Source organism: Nerophis lumbriciformis, linkage group LG34 (assembly GCF_033978685.3).
Source record: "Nerophis lumbriciformis linkage group LG34, RoL_Nlum_v2.1, whole genome shotgun sequence".
Taxonomy (NCBI): Eukaryota; Metazoa; Chordata; class Actinopteri; order Syngnathiformes; family Syngnathidae; genus Nerophis; species Nerophis lumbriciformis.
The window spans coordinates 21,903,957-21,924,764 of record NC_084581.2 but is presented as its reverse complement, the minus strand read 5'-3'; the positions used below and the strand labels follow the sequence as shown (position 1 = coordinate 21,924,764).

The 20,808-nt window shown below is 40.5% G+C and overlaps 1 protein-coding gene across 1 annotated transcript in view; it reads left to right on the top strand.

Annotated features, from left to right (window-relative positions):
- The window catches only part of LOC133576396 (uncharacterized), a 52,916-nt gene that overhangs the window by 9,274 nt on the left and 22,834 nt on the right, over positions 1-20,808 (top strand). Inside the window, exons 8-10 of the mRNA XM_072912207.1 lie at positions 929-1,057; positions 1,140-1,207; positions 4,156-4,317. Of these exons, the coding sequence (XP_072768308.1) occupies positions 929-1,057; positions 1,140-1,207; positions 4,156-4,317 (359 nt within the window). The remainder of the gene's footprint in view (positions 1-928; positions 1,058-1,139; positions 1,208-4,155; positions 4,318-20,808) is intronic.

Here is a 20,808-nt window from a genome sequence, read left to right as displayed (position 1 = left end):
TACAAGTACAACCCATTTATCATTTATTTAACAAAATAGGAGTCTCAGAAAGCTGGCGTGCACAAGCCAGTAAGCTACGGAGTTTGCCGACAATGTATTTCTTATAAAGTGTATACAAAGGAGTACGGAAGCTGGACAAATAAGATGCCAAAAACCAACCACTTTCATGTGGTATTGGACAGAAAGGAGGACTTTTTTTCTCCTCCATTCGAAAATGCGGACCTTATCAGCACCACTGACTGATTACAATCAATGCAAGTCATCAGAATCAGGTAATACACCAACTTATATTCTTGTCTTCATGAAAGAAAGGAATCTATATGTGTTAAACATGCTTGTATTATCTTTAAACACCTTTAACTTATTAACAATATTAACTATATGTGTTAAACATGCTTGTATTATCTTTAAACACCTTTAACTTGTTAACAATATTAACTATATGTATTAAACATTCTTGTATTATCATTAAACACCTTTAATTTTTTAACAATATTAACTATGTGTTAAACATGCTTGTATTATCATTAAACACCTTTAACTTGTTAACAATATTAACTATATGTATTTAACATGCTTGTATTATCATTAAACACCTTTAATTTTTTAACAATATTAACTATATGAGTTAAACATGCTTTCATTATCTTTAAACACCCTTTACTTGTTAACAATATTAACTATATGTATTAAACATACTTGTATTATCATTAAACACCTTTAATTTATTAACAATATTAACTATATGTGTTAAACATGCTTGCATTATCATTAAACACCTCTAACTTGTTAACAAAAACATATATTTCATAAATAAGTAAATATAAATTATATATATGAATGAGGTAGATCCCCACGACTTGATCAATTGAAAAGTAGCTCGCCTGCAGAAAAAGTGTGAGCACCCCTGCTGTACTGTATGTTGTAGGTGTGTACCAGCATGTGACAGGGGAGATGCTGGGGGGTCATGCCATCAAGCTCCTCGGCTGGGGGCAGGAGAACGGGGCACCTTACTGGTTGGCAGCCAACTCCTGGAACGGTGACTGGGGAGACAAAGGTATGTAAGGATTATCAAATTAAAATAGGTGTTTGTGTAATGACATCGGGGTCTGAAATCATGTTTGTTTTTCTTCTAAAAGGTTTTTTCAAGATCAAGCGTGGAAGTGATGAATGCGGTATTGAGTCGGAGGTGGTGGCAGGAATCCCACTCAATTAGATTTTTACATCTTGGAAATGACTATTAAAAGACAAGCATCACAAGTTTAAAGTTCATTAATTTAAGAATAAAGTGTTGGACATACAGTAAAGGCCAAAAGTTTGAACACACCTTCTCATTTCAGTGCATTTTATTTATTTTCATGACTATTTACATTGTAGATTGTCACTGAAGGCATCAAAACTATGACACATGTGAAGTGAAAACCATTTCAGGTGACTACCTCTTGAAGCTCATTGAGAGAATGCCAAGAGTGTGCAAAGCAGTAATCAGAGCAAAGGGTGGCTATTTTGAAGAAACTAGAATATAAAACATGTTTTTGCTTACCGGTATTTCACCTTTTTTTGTTAAATACATAACCCACATGTGTTCATTATGATAAATGATAAACGGGTTGTACTTGTATAGCGCTTTTCTACCTTCAAGGTACTCAAAGCGCTTTGACACTACTTCCACATTTACCCATTCACACACACATTCACACACTGATGGCGGGAGCTGCCATGCAAGGCGCTAACCAGCAGCCATCAGGAGCAAGGGTGAAGTGTCTTGCTCAGGACACAACGGACATGACGAGGTTGGTACTAGGTGGGGATTGAACCAGGGACCCTCGGGTTGCGCACGGCCACTCTCCCACTGCGCCACGCCGTCCCTATTCATAGTTGTGATGCCTTCAGTGACAATCTACAATGTAAATAGTCATGAAAATAAAGAAAATGCATTCAATGAGAAGGTGTGTCCAAACTTTTGGCCTGTACTGTATATAGTTTGCCATATGACTTTGTCCAGGAGTTAATACATTTATTTCTTTTTTTGTATTTTTGAAATTATTATAGCATTTCAAATTGCCATGATAGTCTCAGTTCAAAACCAATGCATTGGTTTGCGTTCACATTTCACTCGTGTCACTGAACAGGCTTGTTCTTGACAAAAAATACATATGATATGATCGAGAACAGTAATAAAAACATTGTTTTAACTAGGGCTGCATAATTATGACCAAAATCCATCCATCCATCCATTTTCTACCGCTTATTCCCTTTGGGGTCGCGGGGGGCGCTGGAGCCTATCTCAGCTACAATCGGGCGGAAGGCGGTGTACACCCTGGACAAGTCGCCACCTCATCGCAGGGCCAACACAGATAGACAGACAACATTCACACTCACATCCACACACTAGGGCCAATTGTTTTCATTAATATTAAAATGATGATTACCGTATTTTTCGGACTATAAGTCGCAGTTTTTTTCATAGTTTGGCCGGGGGTGCGACTTATACTCAGGAGCGACTTATGTGTGAAATTATTGACACATTACCGTAAAATATCAAATAATATTATTTAGTTCATTCACATACGAGACTAGACGTATAAGATTTCATGGGATTTAGCGATTAGGAGTGACAGATTGTTTGGTAAACGTATAGCATGTTCTATATGTTATAGTTATTTGAATGACTCTTACCATAATATGTTACGTTAACATACCAGGCACGTTCTCAGTTGGTTATTTATGCGTCATATAACGTACACTTATTCAGCCTGTTGTTCACTATTCTTTATTTATTTTAAATGGCCTTTCAAATGTCTATTCTTGGTGTTGGCTTTTATCAAATAAATTTCCCCCAAAAATGCGACTTATACGCCAGTGCGACTTATATATGTTTTTTTCTTTATTTATTATGCATTTTCGGCCGGTGCGATTTATACTCCGGAGCGACTTATACTCCGAAAAATACGGTATTTACTGTTAATTAAAACATATTGTATTGCACTTTCTACTGTGACGTTCCACGTCCCAAGAGCTAGCTTCTGTAGCCGAGGATCGGACCGCCAAGTGCCCTGCCTTCGGCTACCGCCCAGCTCACATTGCACCCGACCTCTATGGCCCCTGCTATGGGTGGTGAGCCCATTGGAGGGGGGACCCACGTTGCCTCTTCGGGCTGTGCCCGGCCGGGCCCCATGGGGACAGGCCCGGCCACCAGGCGCTCGCCATCATGCCCCAACTCCGGGCCTGGCTCCGGAGGGGGGGCCCCGGTGACCCGCGTCCGGGCGAGGGAAATCTGAGTCTCGGTTCTTGCATTTCCATAGAAGTCTTCGAGCTGCTCTTTGTCTGATCCCTCACCTAGGACCTGTTTGTCTTGGGAGACCCTACCAGGGGGCATGGAAGCCCCCGGACAACATAGCTCCTAGGATCATTGGGACACGCAAACTCCTCTACCACGTTAAGGTGGCAGCTCAGAGAGGAGTTCACGAGTGAGGGAAGAGTGGATCATGAGATCGACAGGCGGATCGGTGCGGCGTCTTCAGTAATGCGGATGCTGTATCGATCCGTTGTGGTGAAGAAGGAGCTGAGCCGGAAGGCAAAGCTCTCAATTTACCGGTCGATCTACGTTCCCATCCTCACCTATGGTCAAGAGCTTTGGGTTATGACCGAAAGGACAAGATCACGGGTACAAGCGGCCGAAATGAGTTTCCTCCGCCGGGTGGCGGGGCTCTCCCTTAGAGATAGGGTGAGAAGCTCTGTCATCCGGGAGGAGCTCAAAGTAAAGCCGCTGCTCCTCCGCATCGAGAGGAGCCAGATGAGGTGGTTCGGGCATCTGGTCAGGATGCCACCCGAGCGCCTCCCTAAGGAGGTGTTTAGGGCACGTCCGACCGGTAGGAGGCCACGAGGAAGACCCAGGACACGTTGGGAAGACTATGTCTCCCGGCTGGCCTGGGAACGCCTCGGGATCCCCCGGGAGGAGCTGGACGAAGTGGCTGGGGAGAGGGAAGTCTGGGCTTCCCTGCTTAGGCTGCTGCCCCCGCGACCCGACCTCGGATAAGCGGAAGAAGATGGATGGATGGATGGACTTTCTACTGTAAACAAACCGTATGACAACTTGGCTTTCATTTCAAAATGTAACTATAAAAAAATCACTAATATCAACGGGGCTGGAAGGCCACAGTTCTCCCTGTGGAGGTGGGCTGCAGAGGCCTCGAGGGCAGGTCAACTACCAGTCTCCTTAAGAACATGGGATTCCAGAGCCAGGCCCAACGTCAAGCCATCAAAGCCCTGTCCAGTGCTCTGGATCAGGAGGAGAGACAACAGCTGGGCTCCGAAGTGACCAAGACTTTGAGACTTTAAGGAGGAAAGGGAGAGGGGGAGCATATGTAGGACGCTAGAGGTGTAGTGGGCCGTGTCAGTGAAACACCGGTGAAGGAGGGAACCCGCCTGACGACTCCATAACGTCATATCATGTGTCTGTAAAACCAATTTGGATCCATCTTTGCGGTGTGCAGAAATATGGGGGAGTAAGCACAAAAGTACACTTATTCACTTAGCATATGTCACAAAAAGAAAGATCAGTTAGAACATACTTGCCAACCCTCCCGAATTTTCCGGGAGACTCCCGAAATTCAGCGCCTCTCCCGAAAACCTCCCGGGACAAATATTCTCCCGAAAATCTCCCGATTTTCAGCCGGAGCTGGAGGCCACGCCCCCTCCAGCTCCATGAGGACCTGGAGTGAGCACAGCCTTTTTTCACTGAGGGAGGACAACAGGGGACAAGAACTAAATCATCCATACTAGAGATAAATTGTATTATTATGTTTATCTTACCTAAAAATAAATATATTTATTAATTAAAAAAACAAAAACGAAATACATTTTTACTATATTTTGCTAAAAACATCAAAATTAATTGTATTTTTATTTGTATTTTTTCTGACTCCTTATTACATCCAGCCATAGAATTATACATTAAAATAAACATATTTGAAATAATTAATTTTAAATGATCATAATTCATTTAAAATGACCATATTTAATTATTAAAATAATTGCTTGTTTATCAACAACTTTAGTATTTTATTCATTACATTTTGAAGCTCTCAAGTTATGTTATATTCCTTAAGATTTATTTATGCAAGTTTGAAGTATCAATTATCTAAACACAGTTTTGTTTGCATATTTTCAGGTTATATATATATATATATATATATATATATATATATATATATATATATATATATATATATATATATATATATATATATATATATATATATATATATATATATATATATGTATATATATATACAGGTAAAAGCCAGTAAATTAGAATATTTTGAAAAACTTGATTTATTTCAGTAATTGCATTCAAAAGGTGTAACTTGTACATTATATTTATTCATTGCACACAGACTGATGCATTCAAATGTTTATTTCATTTAATTTTGATGATTTGAAGTGGCAACAAATGAAAATCCAAAATTCCTTGTGTCACAAAATTAGAATATTACTTAAGGCTAATACAAAAAAGGGATTTTTAGAAATGTTGGCCAACTGAAAAGTATGAAAATGAAAAATATGAGCATGTACAATACTCAATACTTGGTTGGAGCTCCTTTTGCCTCAATTACTGCGTTAATGCGGCGTGGCATGGAGTCGATGAGTTTCTGGCACTGCTCAGGTGTTATGAGAGCCCAGGTTGCTCTGATAGTGGCCTTCAACTCTTCTGCGTTTTTGGGTCTGGCATTCTGCATCTTCCTTTTCACAATACCCCACAGATTTTCTATGGGGCTAAGGTCAGGGGAGTTGGCGGGCCAATTTAGAACAGAAATACCATGGTCCGTAAACCAGGCACGGGTAGATTTTGCGCTGTGTGCAGGCGCCAAGTCCTGTTGGAACTTGAAATCTCCATCTCCACAGAGCAGGTCAGCAGCAGGAAGCATGAAGTGCTCTAAAACTTGCTGGTAGACGGCTGCGTTGACCCTGGATCTCAGGAAACAGAGTGGACCGACACCAGCAGATGACATGGCACCCCAAACCATCACTGATGGTGGAAACTTTACACTAGACTTCAGGCAACGTGGATCCTGTGCCTCTCCTGTCTTCCTCCAGACTCTGGGACCTCGATTTCCAAAGGAAATGCAAAATTTGCATGGTTGGGTGATGGTTTGGGGTGCCATGTCATCTGCTGGTGTCGGTCCACTCTGTTTCCTGAGATCCAGGGTCAACGCAGCCGTCTACCAGCAAGTTTTAGAGCACTTCATGCTTCCTGCTGCTGACCTGCTCTATGGAGATGGAGATTTCAAGTTCCAACAGGACTTGGCGCCTGCACACAGCGCAAAATCTACCCGTGCCTGGTTTACGGACCATGGTATTTCTGTTCTAAATTGGCCCGCCAACTCCCCTGACCTTAGCCCCATAGAAAATCTGTGGGGTATTGTGAAAAGGAAGATGCAGAATGCCAGACCCAAAAACGCAGAAGAGTTGAAGGCCACTATCAGAGCAACCTGGGCTCTCATAACACCTGAGCAGTGCCAGAAACTCATCGACTCCATGCCACGCCGCATTAACGCAGTAATTGAGGCAAAAGGAGCTCCAACCAAGTATTGAGTATTGTACATGCTCATATTTTTCATTTTCATACTTTTCAGTTGGCCAACATTTCTAAAAATCCCTTTTTTGTATTAGCCTTAAGTAATATTCTAATTTTGTGACACACGGAATTTTGGATTTTCATTTGTTGCCACTTCAAATCATCAAAATTAAATGAAATAAACATTTGAATGCATCAGTCTGTGTGCAATGAATAAATATAATGTACAAGTTACACCTTTTGAATGCAATTACTGAAATAAATCAAGTTTTTCAAAATATTCTAATTTACTTGCTTTTACCTGTATATGTATGAAATACTTGACTTGGTGAATTCTAGCTGTCAATATACTCCTCCCCTCTTAACCACGCCCCCAACCACGCCCCGCCCCACCCCTGACCACGCCCCCCGCCCCCCACCTCCAGAAATCGGAGGTCTCAAGGTTGGCAAGTATGAGTTAGAATTAGGGATGTCCGATAATGGCTTTTTGCCGATATTTGAATAAAAAAGAAAGTAAAACAATATAAAAACAGTTACATTGAAACTAGTAATTAATGAAAATTAGTAAAATTAACTGTTAAAGGTTAGTACTATTAGTGGACCAGCAGCACGCACAATCATGTGTGCTTACGGACTATATCCCTTGCAGACTGTATTGATATATATTTATATAATAATGTAGGAATCAGAATATTAATAACAGAAAGAAACAACCCTTTTGTGTGAATGAGTGTGAATGGGGGAGGAAGGTTTTTTGGGTTGGTGCACTAATTGTAAGTGTATCTTGTGTTTTTTATGTTTACTTAATAAAAAAATAAAAAATAAATAAAAAAACGATACCGATAAAAAAAACAAAAACGATACCGATAATTTCCGATATTACATTTTAACGCATTTATCGGCCGATAATATCTGATATTATCGGACATCTCTAGTTAGAATAATACATAATGAGAGATACATACAGTGATTACAAACACATAATACACATAATAATAATGAAATAAATAAATACTGACGTATTTCATATAGTGAGATGAATACAAACATCAATAAGTTCAAAATGTTTACCATGATTCTTCTTCTTTGTACTTTGTAAACACTGAGTTTAAACAGTTCATCAAATTGGATCATATCAGTACATTGTTTGACTTCTTTACTTAACATTTCATAATTTAATTCCACATACTGATATACTAAAGTTTTTAAGTGTTGTAAGTGCATAAAAATGTTTTAAGTGACATTGGGTAGCAGGTTATAGTTTGTTTTGTGCATAATTTTGGCTGTTTTGCAAATTCACTATATCGTTGAAATAGAAGCATGTTTCATTGTACACTTATCAATCAATCAATCAATCTTTATTTATATAGCCCTAAATCACAAGTGTCTCAAAGGGCTGCACAAGCCACAACGACATCCTCGGTACAAAGCCCACATACGGGCAAGGAAAAACTCACCCCAGTGGGACGTCGATGTGAATGACTATGAGAAACCTTGGAGAGGACCGCATATGTGGGTAACCCCCCCCCTCTAGGGGAGACCGAAAGCAATGGATGTCGAGTGGGTCTGACATAATATTGTGAGAGTCCAGTCCATAGTGGATCCAACATAATAGTAAGAGTCCAGTCCATAGTGGGGCCAGCAGGACACCATCCCGAGCGGAGACGGGTCAGCAGCGCAGAGATGTTCCCAGCCGATGCACAGGCGAGCGGTCCACCCCGGGTCCCGACTCTGGACAGCCAGCACTTCATCCATGGCCACCGGACCTGTGCCCCCCCCCCCCTCAAGGAAAAGGGGAGCAGAGGAGAAAAGAAAAGAAACGGCAGATCAACTGGTCTAACAGGGGGGCTATTTAAAGGCTAGAGTATACAAATGAGTTTTAAGATGGGACTTAAATGCTTCTACTGAGGTAGCATCTCTAATTGTTACCGGGAGGGCATTCCATAGTGCTGGAGCCCGAATAGAAAACGCTCTATAGCCCGCAGACTTTTTTTGGGCTCTGGGAATCACTAATAAGCCGGAGTTCTTTGAACGCAGATTTCTTGCCGGGACATATGGTACAATGCAATCGACAAGATAGGACGGAGCTAGACCGTGTAGTATTTTATACGTAAGTAGTAAAACCTTAAAGTCACATCTTAAGTGCACAGGAAGCCAGTGCAGGTGAGCCAGTATAGGCGTAATATGATCAAACTTTCTTGTTCTTGTCAAAAGTCTAGCAGCCGCATTTTGTACCAACTGTAATTTTTTAATGCTAGACATAGGGAGACCCGAAAATAATACGTTACAGTAGTCGAGACGAGACGTAACGAACGCATGAATAATGATCTCAGCGTCGCTAGTGGATAAAATAGAACGAATTTTAGCGATATTACGGAGATGAAAGAAGGCCGTTTTAGTAACACTCTTAATGTGTGATTCAAACGAGAGAGTTGGGTCGAAGATAATACCCAGATTCTTTACTGATTCGCCTTGTGTAATTGTTTGGTTGTCAAATGTTAAGGTGGTATTATTAAATACATGTCGGTGTTTAGCAGGACCGATAATCAGCATTTCCGTTTTCTTGGCGTTGAGTTGCAAGAAGTTAGCGGACATCCATTGTTTAATTTCATTAAGACACGCCTCCAGCTGACTACAATCCGGCGTGTTGGTCAGCTTTAGGGGCATGTATGAACTGGAGTATGTTTAGACTCATAGACTACTCACATTTAGACTGCTCAGTGGCCTTGTGGTTGGAGCGTCCGCCCTGAGGTCATTGTCAAGGCGAGGTCTATGGGGTGTTTGTTTTCCCGAGATGCAAGTAAAGTTGGATCGGACATGGCTTGGAGGTAAATACATGATTTTATTTTAACACTAACAAAAGGTACAAAACTAAAGGCGCGCACAAAGGCGGAGAACAAACTTGACTAATGAAACAAAAACTAGAACTTGGGCAAAAAACTATGAACATGAAACAAATAAACACTTTATGTGACAAGAATACACAAAACTCACGTGGCAAGAAACGAGCAGCATGAAAACTATGGCAGCATGACAATGGCATGAGTAGTAAGGATTTTAGATAGCATGGGTGTCAAGGAGGTAATGTCGCCAGACAGGCCGCCTGGCAACTGCAAGCTTAAATAATAGCGACATGATTAGTGACAGGTGCGCGAGTGCAAAACGTGAGACAGGTGAAACTAATGAGTAGTCATGGAAACAAAACAAGCAAGAGTGCACAACCAGGAACTAAAAAGTGTCCAAAAAACAAACAGCACATGGCCTAACAAAAACATCATCAACAGACATGACAGTCATGAGTTCAAACCCTGGCCGAGTCATACCAAAGACTGTAAACACGGGACCCATTTCCTCCCTGCTTGGCACTCAGCATCAAGGGTTTTAATTGGTGGTTAAATCACCAAATCACCGCTACTGCTCACTGCTCCACTCACCTCCTTGGGGGTGAATATGGGGATGGGTCAAATGCAGAGGATAATTTCACCACACTTTGTGTGTGTGTGACTATCGTTGGGACTTTAACTTTATATAGACGTGAGGGCTGTGAATCTTTGGGCACCACGTGAGTCGATCCGAATCTTGGGGGTAACGATTCAATTCAGAATCGTTATCGATTCAAAACTATTCTCGATTCAAAATATATAGTTTTTTGATAAAATTGGGTGCCAGTTCTATAATTAGTTCCTCCATAAAATAGATAAACAGCTCTGATAATTTTTTATATTACTTAAGAAATATGGTTTTGTTAAATAAAATGTTTCCCAAACATTTAATAAAGTCAAATACAAATAAAAGGGTGGAGTGCCATCTCCGGGTTGGGGAGGAGATCTTGCCCCAAGTGGAGGAGTTCAAGTACCTCGGAGTCTTGTTCACGAGTGAGGGAAGAGTGGATCGTGAGATCGACAGGCGGATCGGTGCGGCGTCTTCAGTAATGCGGACGCTGTATCGATCCGTTGTGGTGAAGAAGGAGCTGAGCCGGAAGGCAAAGCTCTCAATTTACCGGTCGATCTACGTTCCCATCCTCACCTATGGTCATGAGCTTTGGGTTATGACCGAAAGGACAAGATCACGGGTACAAGCGGCCGAAATGAGTTTCCTCCGCCGGGTGGCGGGGCTCTCCCTTAGAGATAGGGTGAGAAGCTCTGTCATCCGGGGGGAGCTCAAAGTAAAGCCGCTGCTCCTCCGCATCGAGAGGAGCCAGATGAGGTGGTTCGGGCATCTGGTCAGGATGCCACCCGAGCGCCTCCCTAAGGAGGTGTTTAGGGCATGTCCGACCGGTAGGAGGCCACGAGGAAGACCCAGGACACGTTGGGAAGACTATGTCTCCCGGCTGGCCTGGGAACGCCTCGGGATCCCCCGGGAGGAGCTGGACGAAGTGGCTGGGGAGAGGGAAGTCTGGGCTTCCCTGCTTAGGCTGCTGCCCCCGCGACCCGACCTCGGATAAGCGGAAGAAGATGGATGGATGGATGGATGAAATACAAATAAGGCAACATGAGAAGTATGCAACACTTCTCTCTTTTTTTTCTTTTTTCTTTTTTTTTTTAAAGTAAATCCGTACAACAGATATGGGCATCTTCATCAACAATATGATTTGCCTGAGTGGCTGTACAAGATAGATTGAAAACATAATAATAAAAAATTAATTTAAAAACATTTAAACATATATATTTTTTTTATTCGGTTAAGATTCGTTACAAATACGAATCGTGATTAAACTGAAAATCGATTTTTTTTTTTAAACCCTTAATAGATGTTTTATTTTGGCTTATTTCGTCAGAAAAACTAATGTCAAAAGGATAAATGATAAATGGGTTGTACTTGTATAGCGCTTTATATACCTTCAAGGTACTCAAAGCGCTTTGACAGTATTTCCACATTCACCCATTCACACACTGATGGAGGGAGCTGCCATGCAAGGCGCTAACCAGCAGCCATCAGGAGCAAGGGTGAAGTGTCTTGCCCAAGGACACAACAGACGTGACTAGGATGGTAGAAGGTGGGGATTGAACCCCAGTAACCAGCAACCCTCCGATTGCTGGCACAGCAACTTCGCCATGCTTCCGGCACAGCCGCACACGTCTTTGGTAGCAGTCATGGTGTCTGTTGCTTAGTTGGACATACTCCCTTTATACATGACTCTGCCACTCGTGGTACGCGGGCTCCATCCAGTGGAACGCCAAAGAACCACTTGATTAAAGTACAGTGTTTTATTTTCCTATATTCAAACACGGTGTTACTGTTCAAGGTGTGTGTAATGTTACAGTGGCTAAAAATATTAAGTATACTTGTTAAATAAAACTTCTGCCTTTTTTTTAATGAACACTTAGGAGTACTTCACTACTGTGTTTTAATGTTGGTCATTAAGATGGTACTTGGAGAAACAAGTTTTTTCTGAGGTGGTACTTGGTCAAAAACTAAACCAAAAAAACCTTTGTGAACCACTGCTTATAGAACATTGCTACACATTTCCACAGAACTGCATGGGGAGATGAAACACTATAAAACTCACATACATCAACGATGAGTGTAATTACTGTTTCGCAGATGATATTTATGTTTAGTTTGTATTATTCACTGAATGTACTTTCATATTGTGGCGCTAAATGATATTTAGTGTAGTCTCTAATTGTAACCGTTGCAAGAAGGGACGTCATAGCACTATAACGTCCCTCACTATAGACTCGTGAGGAATTCCAAGACCTCAGGATCCAAACATTCCCAGTAGAACCTGTATGTCAATGATATTACTATAGTTTCCAACCTGTTAAAGTGTATTTTATTTGCGGATGACACAACCCTGTTTTATTCAGGACAAAATATTACAGATGTTAGCAGTTGTTGAAAATGAAATAATCAAAGGTTTGATTCTTGAATACTACTGGTAAAACTAAACGAATAATTGTTTGTAGTGGTAGAAAAAGTGTGGATGTTACATTACATTTCGAAGGAGTTGAGATTCAAAGAACAAAAAATATCAAGTCTTTGGGTGTTATGATTAATAAAAATGTGTCATGGAAAGGTTAAAATATCTCAAACAATTGCTATTTAACACAAAGTGAAGGAATTGCTCAATCAAAAAGCATCGTATATTTTGTATAACTCACTGATTGTTCCATAGCCAACATTTTGCATTGAAGTATCGGTAGTGCCTGTAAAAACATGGTTAAATCCAATCTTCCTTTTGCAGAAGAGAGACATAAAAATCATGAGTGGAAATGCTGTGGAGTACACACAAACCCAATATTCAAACAGCTAAACCTATTGAAATAATGAATGTGTAGAGAATAATATTTTTGAAAATCATGTGCAAAGCACATACAAAAGTTCTACCAAACAACATCCAAAACAGATTTGTTAAAAGAGAAAGTAATTATAATTTAAAAGGAACTGAGATCTTTAATAAATTGGGATTTAGAACAGTGAAGCATTTCTATCAGAGGTGTTAGTTTATGGAACAATCTTGATAGTGGAAAAAAACTATGTAAATCTCTATCTGTATTTCAAAATATAAAAATCATGTTGATGAAAGGAGATAATTTGGAGTGAATTATAGTTTTACATTTTTGTTTATTGTGTTTCATGCTATGAAAAATAAATATTGCCTTGATAGAATTTTGAGTTGAACAACAAATGTTGTAACAATGTGAATAGGGGGCAGATATAAGTTTATACTTATTTCTGCTCCTTTTCATTCATATCGTATACATAATAGAACTCACGGTTCCCTGTGAGCTGTGGAGGAGGCATTTGAACGCAAAAGCCTTAAGTACACTGAACTGGCAGCTGATGCTGAGCAGAATGGATGGAAAGCCGAGGTCTGCCCAGTGCTTTGTGGGCCGGACAACCATCAGGCTGCTTAAGGACGTTGGAGTTCGAGGCCTGCGAAACACCTTCAAAGCCCTCTGGAGGTAAATGGTAAATGGTAAATGGGTTGTACTTGTATAGCGCTTTTCTACCTTTTTAAGGAACTCAAAGCGCTTTGACACTATTTCCACATTCACCCATACACACACACATTCACACACTGATGGTGGGAGCTGCCATGCAAGGCGCTAACCAGGACCCATCAGGAGCAAGGGTGAAGTGTCTTGCTCACGGACACAACGGACGTGACTAGGATGGTAGAAGGTGGAGATTGAACCAGTAACCCTAAGGTTGCTGACACGACCACTCTCCCAACTTCGCCACGCCGTCCCCGAGGTGTCGTGGCCCTATCATTGAAACACCGGTGAAGGAGGGTGCCCACCTGATCACCCCAATGAAGCTGTCAAGCATCCCCCCCCCCCCCTCAAGGAAAAGGGGAGCAGAGGAGAAAAGAAAAGAAACGGCAGATCAACTGGTCTAACAGGGGGGCTATTTAAAGGCTAGAGTATACAAATGAGTTTTAAGATGGGACTTAAATGCTTCTACTGAGGTAGCATCTCTAATTGTTACCGGGAGGGCATTCCATAGTACTGGAGCCCGAATAGAAAACGCTCTATAGCCCGCAGACTTTTTTTGGGCTCTGGGAATCACTAATAAGCCGGAGTTCTTTGAACGCAGATTTCTTGCCGGGACATATGGTACAATGCAATCGACAAGATAGGACGGAGCTAGACCGTGTAGTATTTTATACGTAAGTAGTAAAACCTTAAAGTCACATCTTAAGTGCACAGGAAGCCAGTGCAGGTGAGCCAGTATAGGCGTAATATGATCAAACTTTCTTGTTCTTGTCAAAAGTCTAGCAGCCGCATTTTGTACCAACTGTAATTTTTTAATGCTAGACATAGGGAGACCCGAAAATAATACGTTACAGTAGTCGAGACAAGACGTAACGAACGCATGAATAATGATCTCAGCGTCGCTAGTGGATAAAATAGAACGAATTTTAGCGATATTACGGAGATGAAAGAAGGCCGTTTTAGTAACACTCTTAATGTGTGATTCAAACGAGAGAGTTGGGTCGAAGATAATACCCAGATTCTTTACTGATTCGCCTTGTGTAATTGTTTGGTTGTCAAATGTTAAGGTGGTATTATTAAATAAATGTCGGTGTTTAGCAGGACCGATAATCAGCATTTCCGTTTTCTTGGCGTTGAGTTGCAAGAAGTTAGCGGACATCCATTGTTTAATTTCATTAAGACACGCCTCCAGCTGACTACAATCCGGCGTGTTGGTCAGCTTTAGGGGCATGTATGAACTGGAGTATGTTTAGACTCATAGACTACTCACATTTAGACTGCTCAGTGGCCTTGTGGTTGGAGCGTCCGCCCTGAGGTCATTGTCAAGGCGAGGTCTATGGGGTGTTTGTTTTCCCGAGATGCAAGTAAAGTTGGATCGGACATGGCTTGGAGGTAAATACATGATTTTATTTTAACACTAACAAAAGGTACAAAACTAAAGGCGCGCACAAAGGCGGAGAACAAACTTGACTAATGAAACAAAAACTAGAACTTGGGCAAAAAACTATGAACATGAAACAAATAAACACTTTATGTGACAAGAATACACAAAACTCACGTGGCAAGAAACGAGCAGCATGAAAACTATGGCAGCATGACAATGGCATGAGTAGTAAGGATTTTAGATAGCATGGGTGTCAAGGAGGTAATGTCGCCAGACAGGCCGCCTGGCAACTGCAAGCTTAAATAATAGCGACATGATTAGTGACAGGTGCGCGAGTGCAAAACGTGAGACAGGTGAAACTAATGAGTAGTCATGGAAACAAAACAAGCAAGAGTGCACAACCAGGAACTAAAAAGTGTCCAAAAAACAAACAGCACATGGCCTAACAAAAACATCATCAACAGACATGACAGTCATGAGTTCAAACCCTGGCCGAGTCATACCAAAGACTGTAAACACGGGACCCATTTCCTCCCTGCTTGGCACTCAGCATCAAGGGTTTTAATTGGTGGTTAAATCACCAAATCACCGCTACTGCTCACTGCTCCACTCACCTCCTTGGGGGTGAATATGGGGATGGGTCAAATGCAGAGGATAATTTCACCACACTTTGTGTGTGTGTGACTATCGTTGGGACTTTAACTTTATATAGACGTGAGGGCTGTGAATCTTTGGGCACCACGTGAGTCGATCCGAATCTTGGGGGTAACGATTCAATTCAGAATCGTTATCGATTCAAAACTATTCTCGATTCAAAATATATAGTTTTTTGATAAAATTGGGTGCCAGTTCTATAATTAATTCCTCCATAAAATAGATAAACAGCTCTGATAATTTTTTATATTACTTAAGAAATATGGTTTTGTTAAATAAAATGTTTCCCAAACATTTAATAAAGTCAAATACAAATAAGGCAACATGAGAAGTATGCAACACTTCTCTCTTTTTTTTCTTTTTTCTTTTTAAAGTAAATCCGTACAACAGATATGGGCATCTTCATCAACAATATGATTTGCCTGAGTGGCTGTACAAGATAGATTGAAAACATAATAATAAAAAATTAATTTAAAAACATTTAAACATATATTTTTTTTTTATTCGGTTAAGATTCGTTACAAATACGAATCGTGATTAAACTGAAAATCGATTTTTTTTTTTAAACCCTTAATAGATGTTTTATTTTGGCTTATTTCGTCAGAAAAACTAATGTCAAAAGGATAAATGATAAATGGGTTGTACTTGTATAGCGCTTTATTACCTTCAAGGTACTCAAAGCGCTTTGACAGTATTTCCACATTCACCCATTCACACACTGATGGCGGGAGCTGCCATGCAAGGCGCTAACCAGCAGCCATCAGGAGCAAGGGTGAAGTGTCTTGCCCAAGGACACAACAGACGTGACTAGGATGGTAGAAGGTGGGGATTGAACCCCAGTAACCAGCAACCCTCCGATTGCTGGCACAGCAACTTCGCCATGCTTCCGGCACAGCCGCACACGTCTTTGGTAGCAGTCATGGTGTCTGTTGCTTAGTTGGACATACTCCCTTTATACATGACTCTGCCACTCGTGGTACGCGGGCTCCATCCAGTGGAACGCCAAAGAACCACTTGATTAAAGTACAGTGTTTTATTTTCCTATATTCAAACACGGTGTTACTGTTCAAGGTGTGTGTAATGTTACAGTGGCTAAAAATATTAAGTATACTTGTTAAATAAAACTTCTGCCTTTTTTTTAATGAACACTTAGGAGTACTTCACTACTGTGTTTTAATGTTGGTCATTAAGATGGTACTTGGAGAAACAAGTTTTTTCTGAGGTGGTACTTGGTCAAAAACTAAACCAAAAAAACCTTTGTGAACCACTGCTTATAGAACATTGCTACACATTTCCACAGAACTGCATGGGGAGATGAAACACTATAAAACTCACATACATCAACGATGAGTGTAATTACTGTTTCGCAGATGATATTTATGTTTAGTTTGTATTATTCACTGAATGTACTTTCATATTGTGGCGCTAAATGATATTTAGTGTAGTCTCTAATTGTAACCGTTGCAAGAAGGGACGTCATAGCACTATAACGTCCCTCACTATAGACTCGTGAGGAATTCCAAGACCTCAGGATCCAAACATTCCCAGTAGAACCTGTATGTCAATGATATTACTATAGTTTCCAACCTGTTAAAGTGTATTTTATTTGCGGATGACACAACCCTGTTTTATTCAGGACAAAATATTACAGATGTTAGCAGTTGTTGAAAATGAAATAATCAAAGGTTTGATTCTTGAATACTACTGGTAAAACTAAACGAATAATTGTTTGTAGTGGTAGAAAAAGTGTGGATGTTACATTACATTTCGAAGGAGTTGAGATTCAAAGAACAAAAAATATCAAGTCTTTGGGTGTTATGATTAATAAAAATGTGTCATGGAAAGGTTAAAATATCTCAAACAATTGCTATTTAACACAAAGTGAAGGAATTGCTCAATCAAAAAGCATCGTATATTTTGTATAACTCACTGATTGTTCCATAGCCAACATTTTGCATTGAAGTATCGGTAGTGCCTGTAAAAACATGGTTAAATCCAATCTTCCTTTTGCAGAAGAGAGACATAAAAATCATGAGTGGAAATGCTGTGGAGTACACACAAACCCAATATTCAAACAGCTAAACCTATTGAAATAATGAATGTGTAGAGAATAATATTTTTGAAAATCATGTGCAAAGCACATACAAAAGTTCTACCAAACAACATCCAAAACAGATTTGTTAAAAGAGAAAGTAATTATAATTTAAAAGGAACTGAGATCTTTAATAAATTGGGATTTAGAACAGTGAAGCATTTCTATCAGAGGTGTTAGTTTATGGAACAATCTTGATAGTGGAAAAAAACTATGTAAATCTCTATCTGTATTTAAAAATATAAAAATCATGTTGATGAAAGGAGATAATTTGGAGTGAATTATAGTTTTACATTTTTGTTTATTGTGTTTCATGCTATGAAAAATAAATATTGCCTTGATAGAATTTTGAGTTGAACAACAAATGTTGTAACAATGTGAATAGGGGGCAGATATAAGTTTATACTTATTTCTGCTCCTTTTCATTCATATCGTATACATAATAGAACTCACGGTTCCCTGTGAGCTGTGGAGGAGGCATTTGAACGCAAAAGCCTTAAGTACACTGAACTGGCAGCTGATGCTGAGCAGAATGGATGGAAAGCCGAGGTCTGCCCAGTGCTTTGTGGGCCGGACAACCATCAGGCTGCTTAAGGACGTTGGAGTTCGAGGCCTGCGAAACACCTTCAAAGCCCTCTGGAGGTAAATGGTAAATGGTAAATGGGTTGTACTTGTATAGCGCTTTTCTACCTTTTTAAGGAACTCAAAGCGCTTTGACACTATTTCCACATTCACCCATACACACACACATTCACACACTGATGGTGGGAGCTGCCATGCAAGGCGCTAACCAGGACCCATCAGGAGCAAGGGTGAAGTGTCTTGCTCACGGACACAACGGACGTGACTAGGATGGTAGAAGGTGGAGATTGAACCAGTAACCCTAAGGTTGCTGACACGACCACTCTCCCAACTTCGCCACGCCGTCCCCGAGGTGTCGTGGCCCTATCATTGAAACACCGGTGAAGGAGGGTGCCCACCTGATCACCCCAATGAAGCTGTCAAGCATCCCCCTCCTCCTCTCCGTCCCCCCAGTTTGCAATCCCACCAAACCAGGTCCAACACCATAAAAGAACTGAAGCAGCTCTGATGGAGGTAGCCTACTGTTACCACTCTACTCAGGTTTTTTTCGTATCATGGGATTGATCCATCCATCAATCCATCCATTTTCTACCGCTCGTCCCGTTCGGGGTCGCGGGGGGTGCTGGAGCCTATCTCAGCTGCATTCGGGCGGAAGGCGGGGTACACCCTGGACAAGTCACCCCCTCATCACAGGGCGATGAAGTGGACACTCAGTTCCCAAACGTTTACTGAGTGTTGTTAAAAGGAAAGGCCATGTAACACAGTGGTGAACATGCCCTTTCCCAACTACTTTGGCACGTGTTGCAGCCATGAAATTCTAAGTTAATTATTATTTGCAAAAAAATAAAGTTTATGAGTTTGAACATCAACTATCTTGTCTTTGTAGTGCATTCAATTGAATATGGGTTGAAAATGATTTGCAAATCATTGTATTCCGTTTATATTTTCATCTAACACAATTTCCCAACTCCTATGGAAACGGGGTTTGTATATATATATATATATATATATATATATATATATACACAGTGTTGGGACTAACGCGTTACAAAGTAACGCGTTACTGTAACGCCGATAGATTCGGCGGTAACTAGTAATCTAACGCGTAATTTTTTTATATTCAGTAATTCAGTTACCGTTACTACATGATGCGTTACTGCGTTATTTTACGTTACTTTTTTTGTAGTATAAAGTGTGTTTTATCGGAGGGCTGCTGTGTCATCGTTCTGATTCTTCTTGTGTCACAAGTCGGAGAAGAGAGAGAGACACGCGCTCTGTGTGTGAGTGTGAGTGTGAGTGTGTGGAGGGAGGAGAGGGGGGAGGGGGGCGTGTCTGATCATGGCGGAGCCAGAAGTCGAGTTTGCTAACATGGAGATATTTTCACTACTTTTCTTTTGTCGAGCACAAAGAAAATAACAATTTAGTTAAATGTAAATTGTGCTTTGGATCAAAGATCCCATCTACTGCCCAAAACAGCAATTCAAATCTGCTGAAACAAGCTACATAGCAACATGCTTCGACGAAGCTAGTAAAGAGAGACAGAGACTCCAATGACACTTCACCACGTAAGGATTAACTCTGCCTCTGCTCATCTTTCAGAACTGAAGGTACACACACTCTGTCAATCATAAAGAGGGATGCTAGTGGGCCAGGCCAATCTTTCCTTATCTCTAAACTAAAACTGGGGAAATGTGTAGAGTGTTCTGGGCTTCAGACATGATTTTGTGTCAGAATTTCTTGAGGAAAAAATGCCTGGTTAGGCTTTGTGTATGTAGTGTGTGCCTTTCTTGCTTTACAGCTATGCTGTTATTATGCTGTTTGTTACTTATGTATGTTATGTTGCAGCTATTTAAAATAGTTTTGTCAATTTGTTCTGGCCAGAAACAAATTGGCCTTTGTAACATATCTTTGTCTTTGTGTGTTGTATGTCGACCACATTGCTTAGCAGAGTTCAGTGATACAAATGTATGTCAAGTTGATCAACAGATTGTATATTCTCCAGTGCAATAACAGTACTGAAATAAAGGCTAAAAGGGCATTAATTGGAGCTTAAGAAGAAAAAAAGAAGTAACTAAATAGTTACTTTTCACAGTAACGCATTACTTTTTGTGTAAGTAACTGCGTTAGTAACTGAGTTACTTTTGAAATGAAGTAACTAGTAACTATAACTAGTTACTGTTTTTCAGTAACTAACCCAACACTATATATATATATATATATATATATATATATATATATATATATATACTTTCCACAAAAACAGACTATTGACCCCGGGTTGGGCTGCATCTCTCTCTCTCTCTCTCTCTCTCTCTCTCTCTCTCTCTCTCTCTCTCTGTGTATGTGTATATATATATATATATTATACACACAAGTGGTAGAAAATGAATGGATGGATATATATATATAATTTCCACAAAAACAGACTACTGGACTTTTGACCCCGGGTCCGGTTGAATCTCTCTCTCTCTCGCTCTCTCTCTGTCTCTCTCTCTATCTCTCTCTCTCTCTCTCTCTCTCTCTCTCTCTCTCTCTCTCTGTATGTGTATATATATATATATACACACAAGTGGTA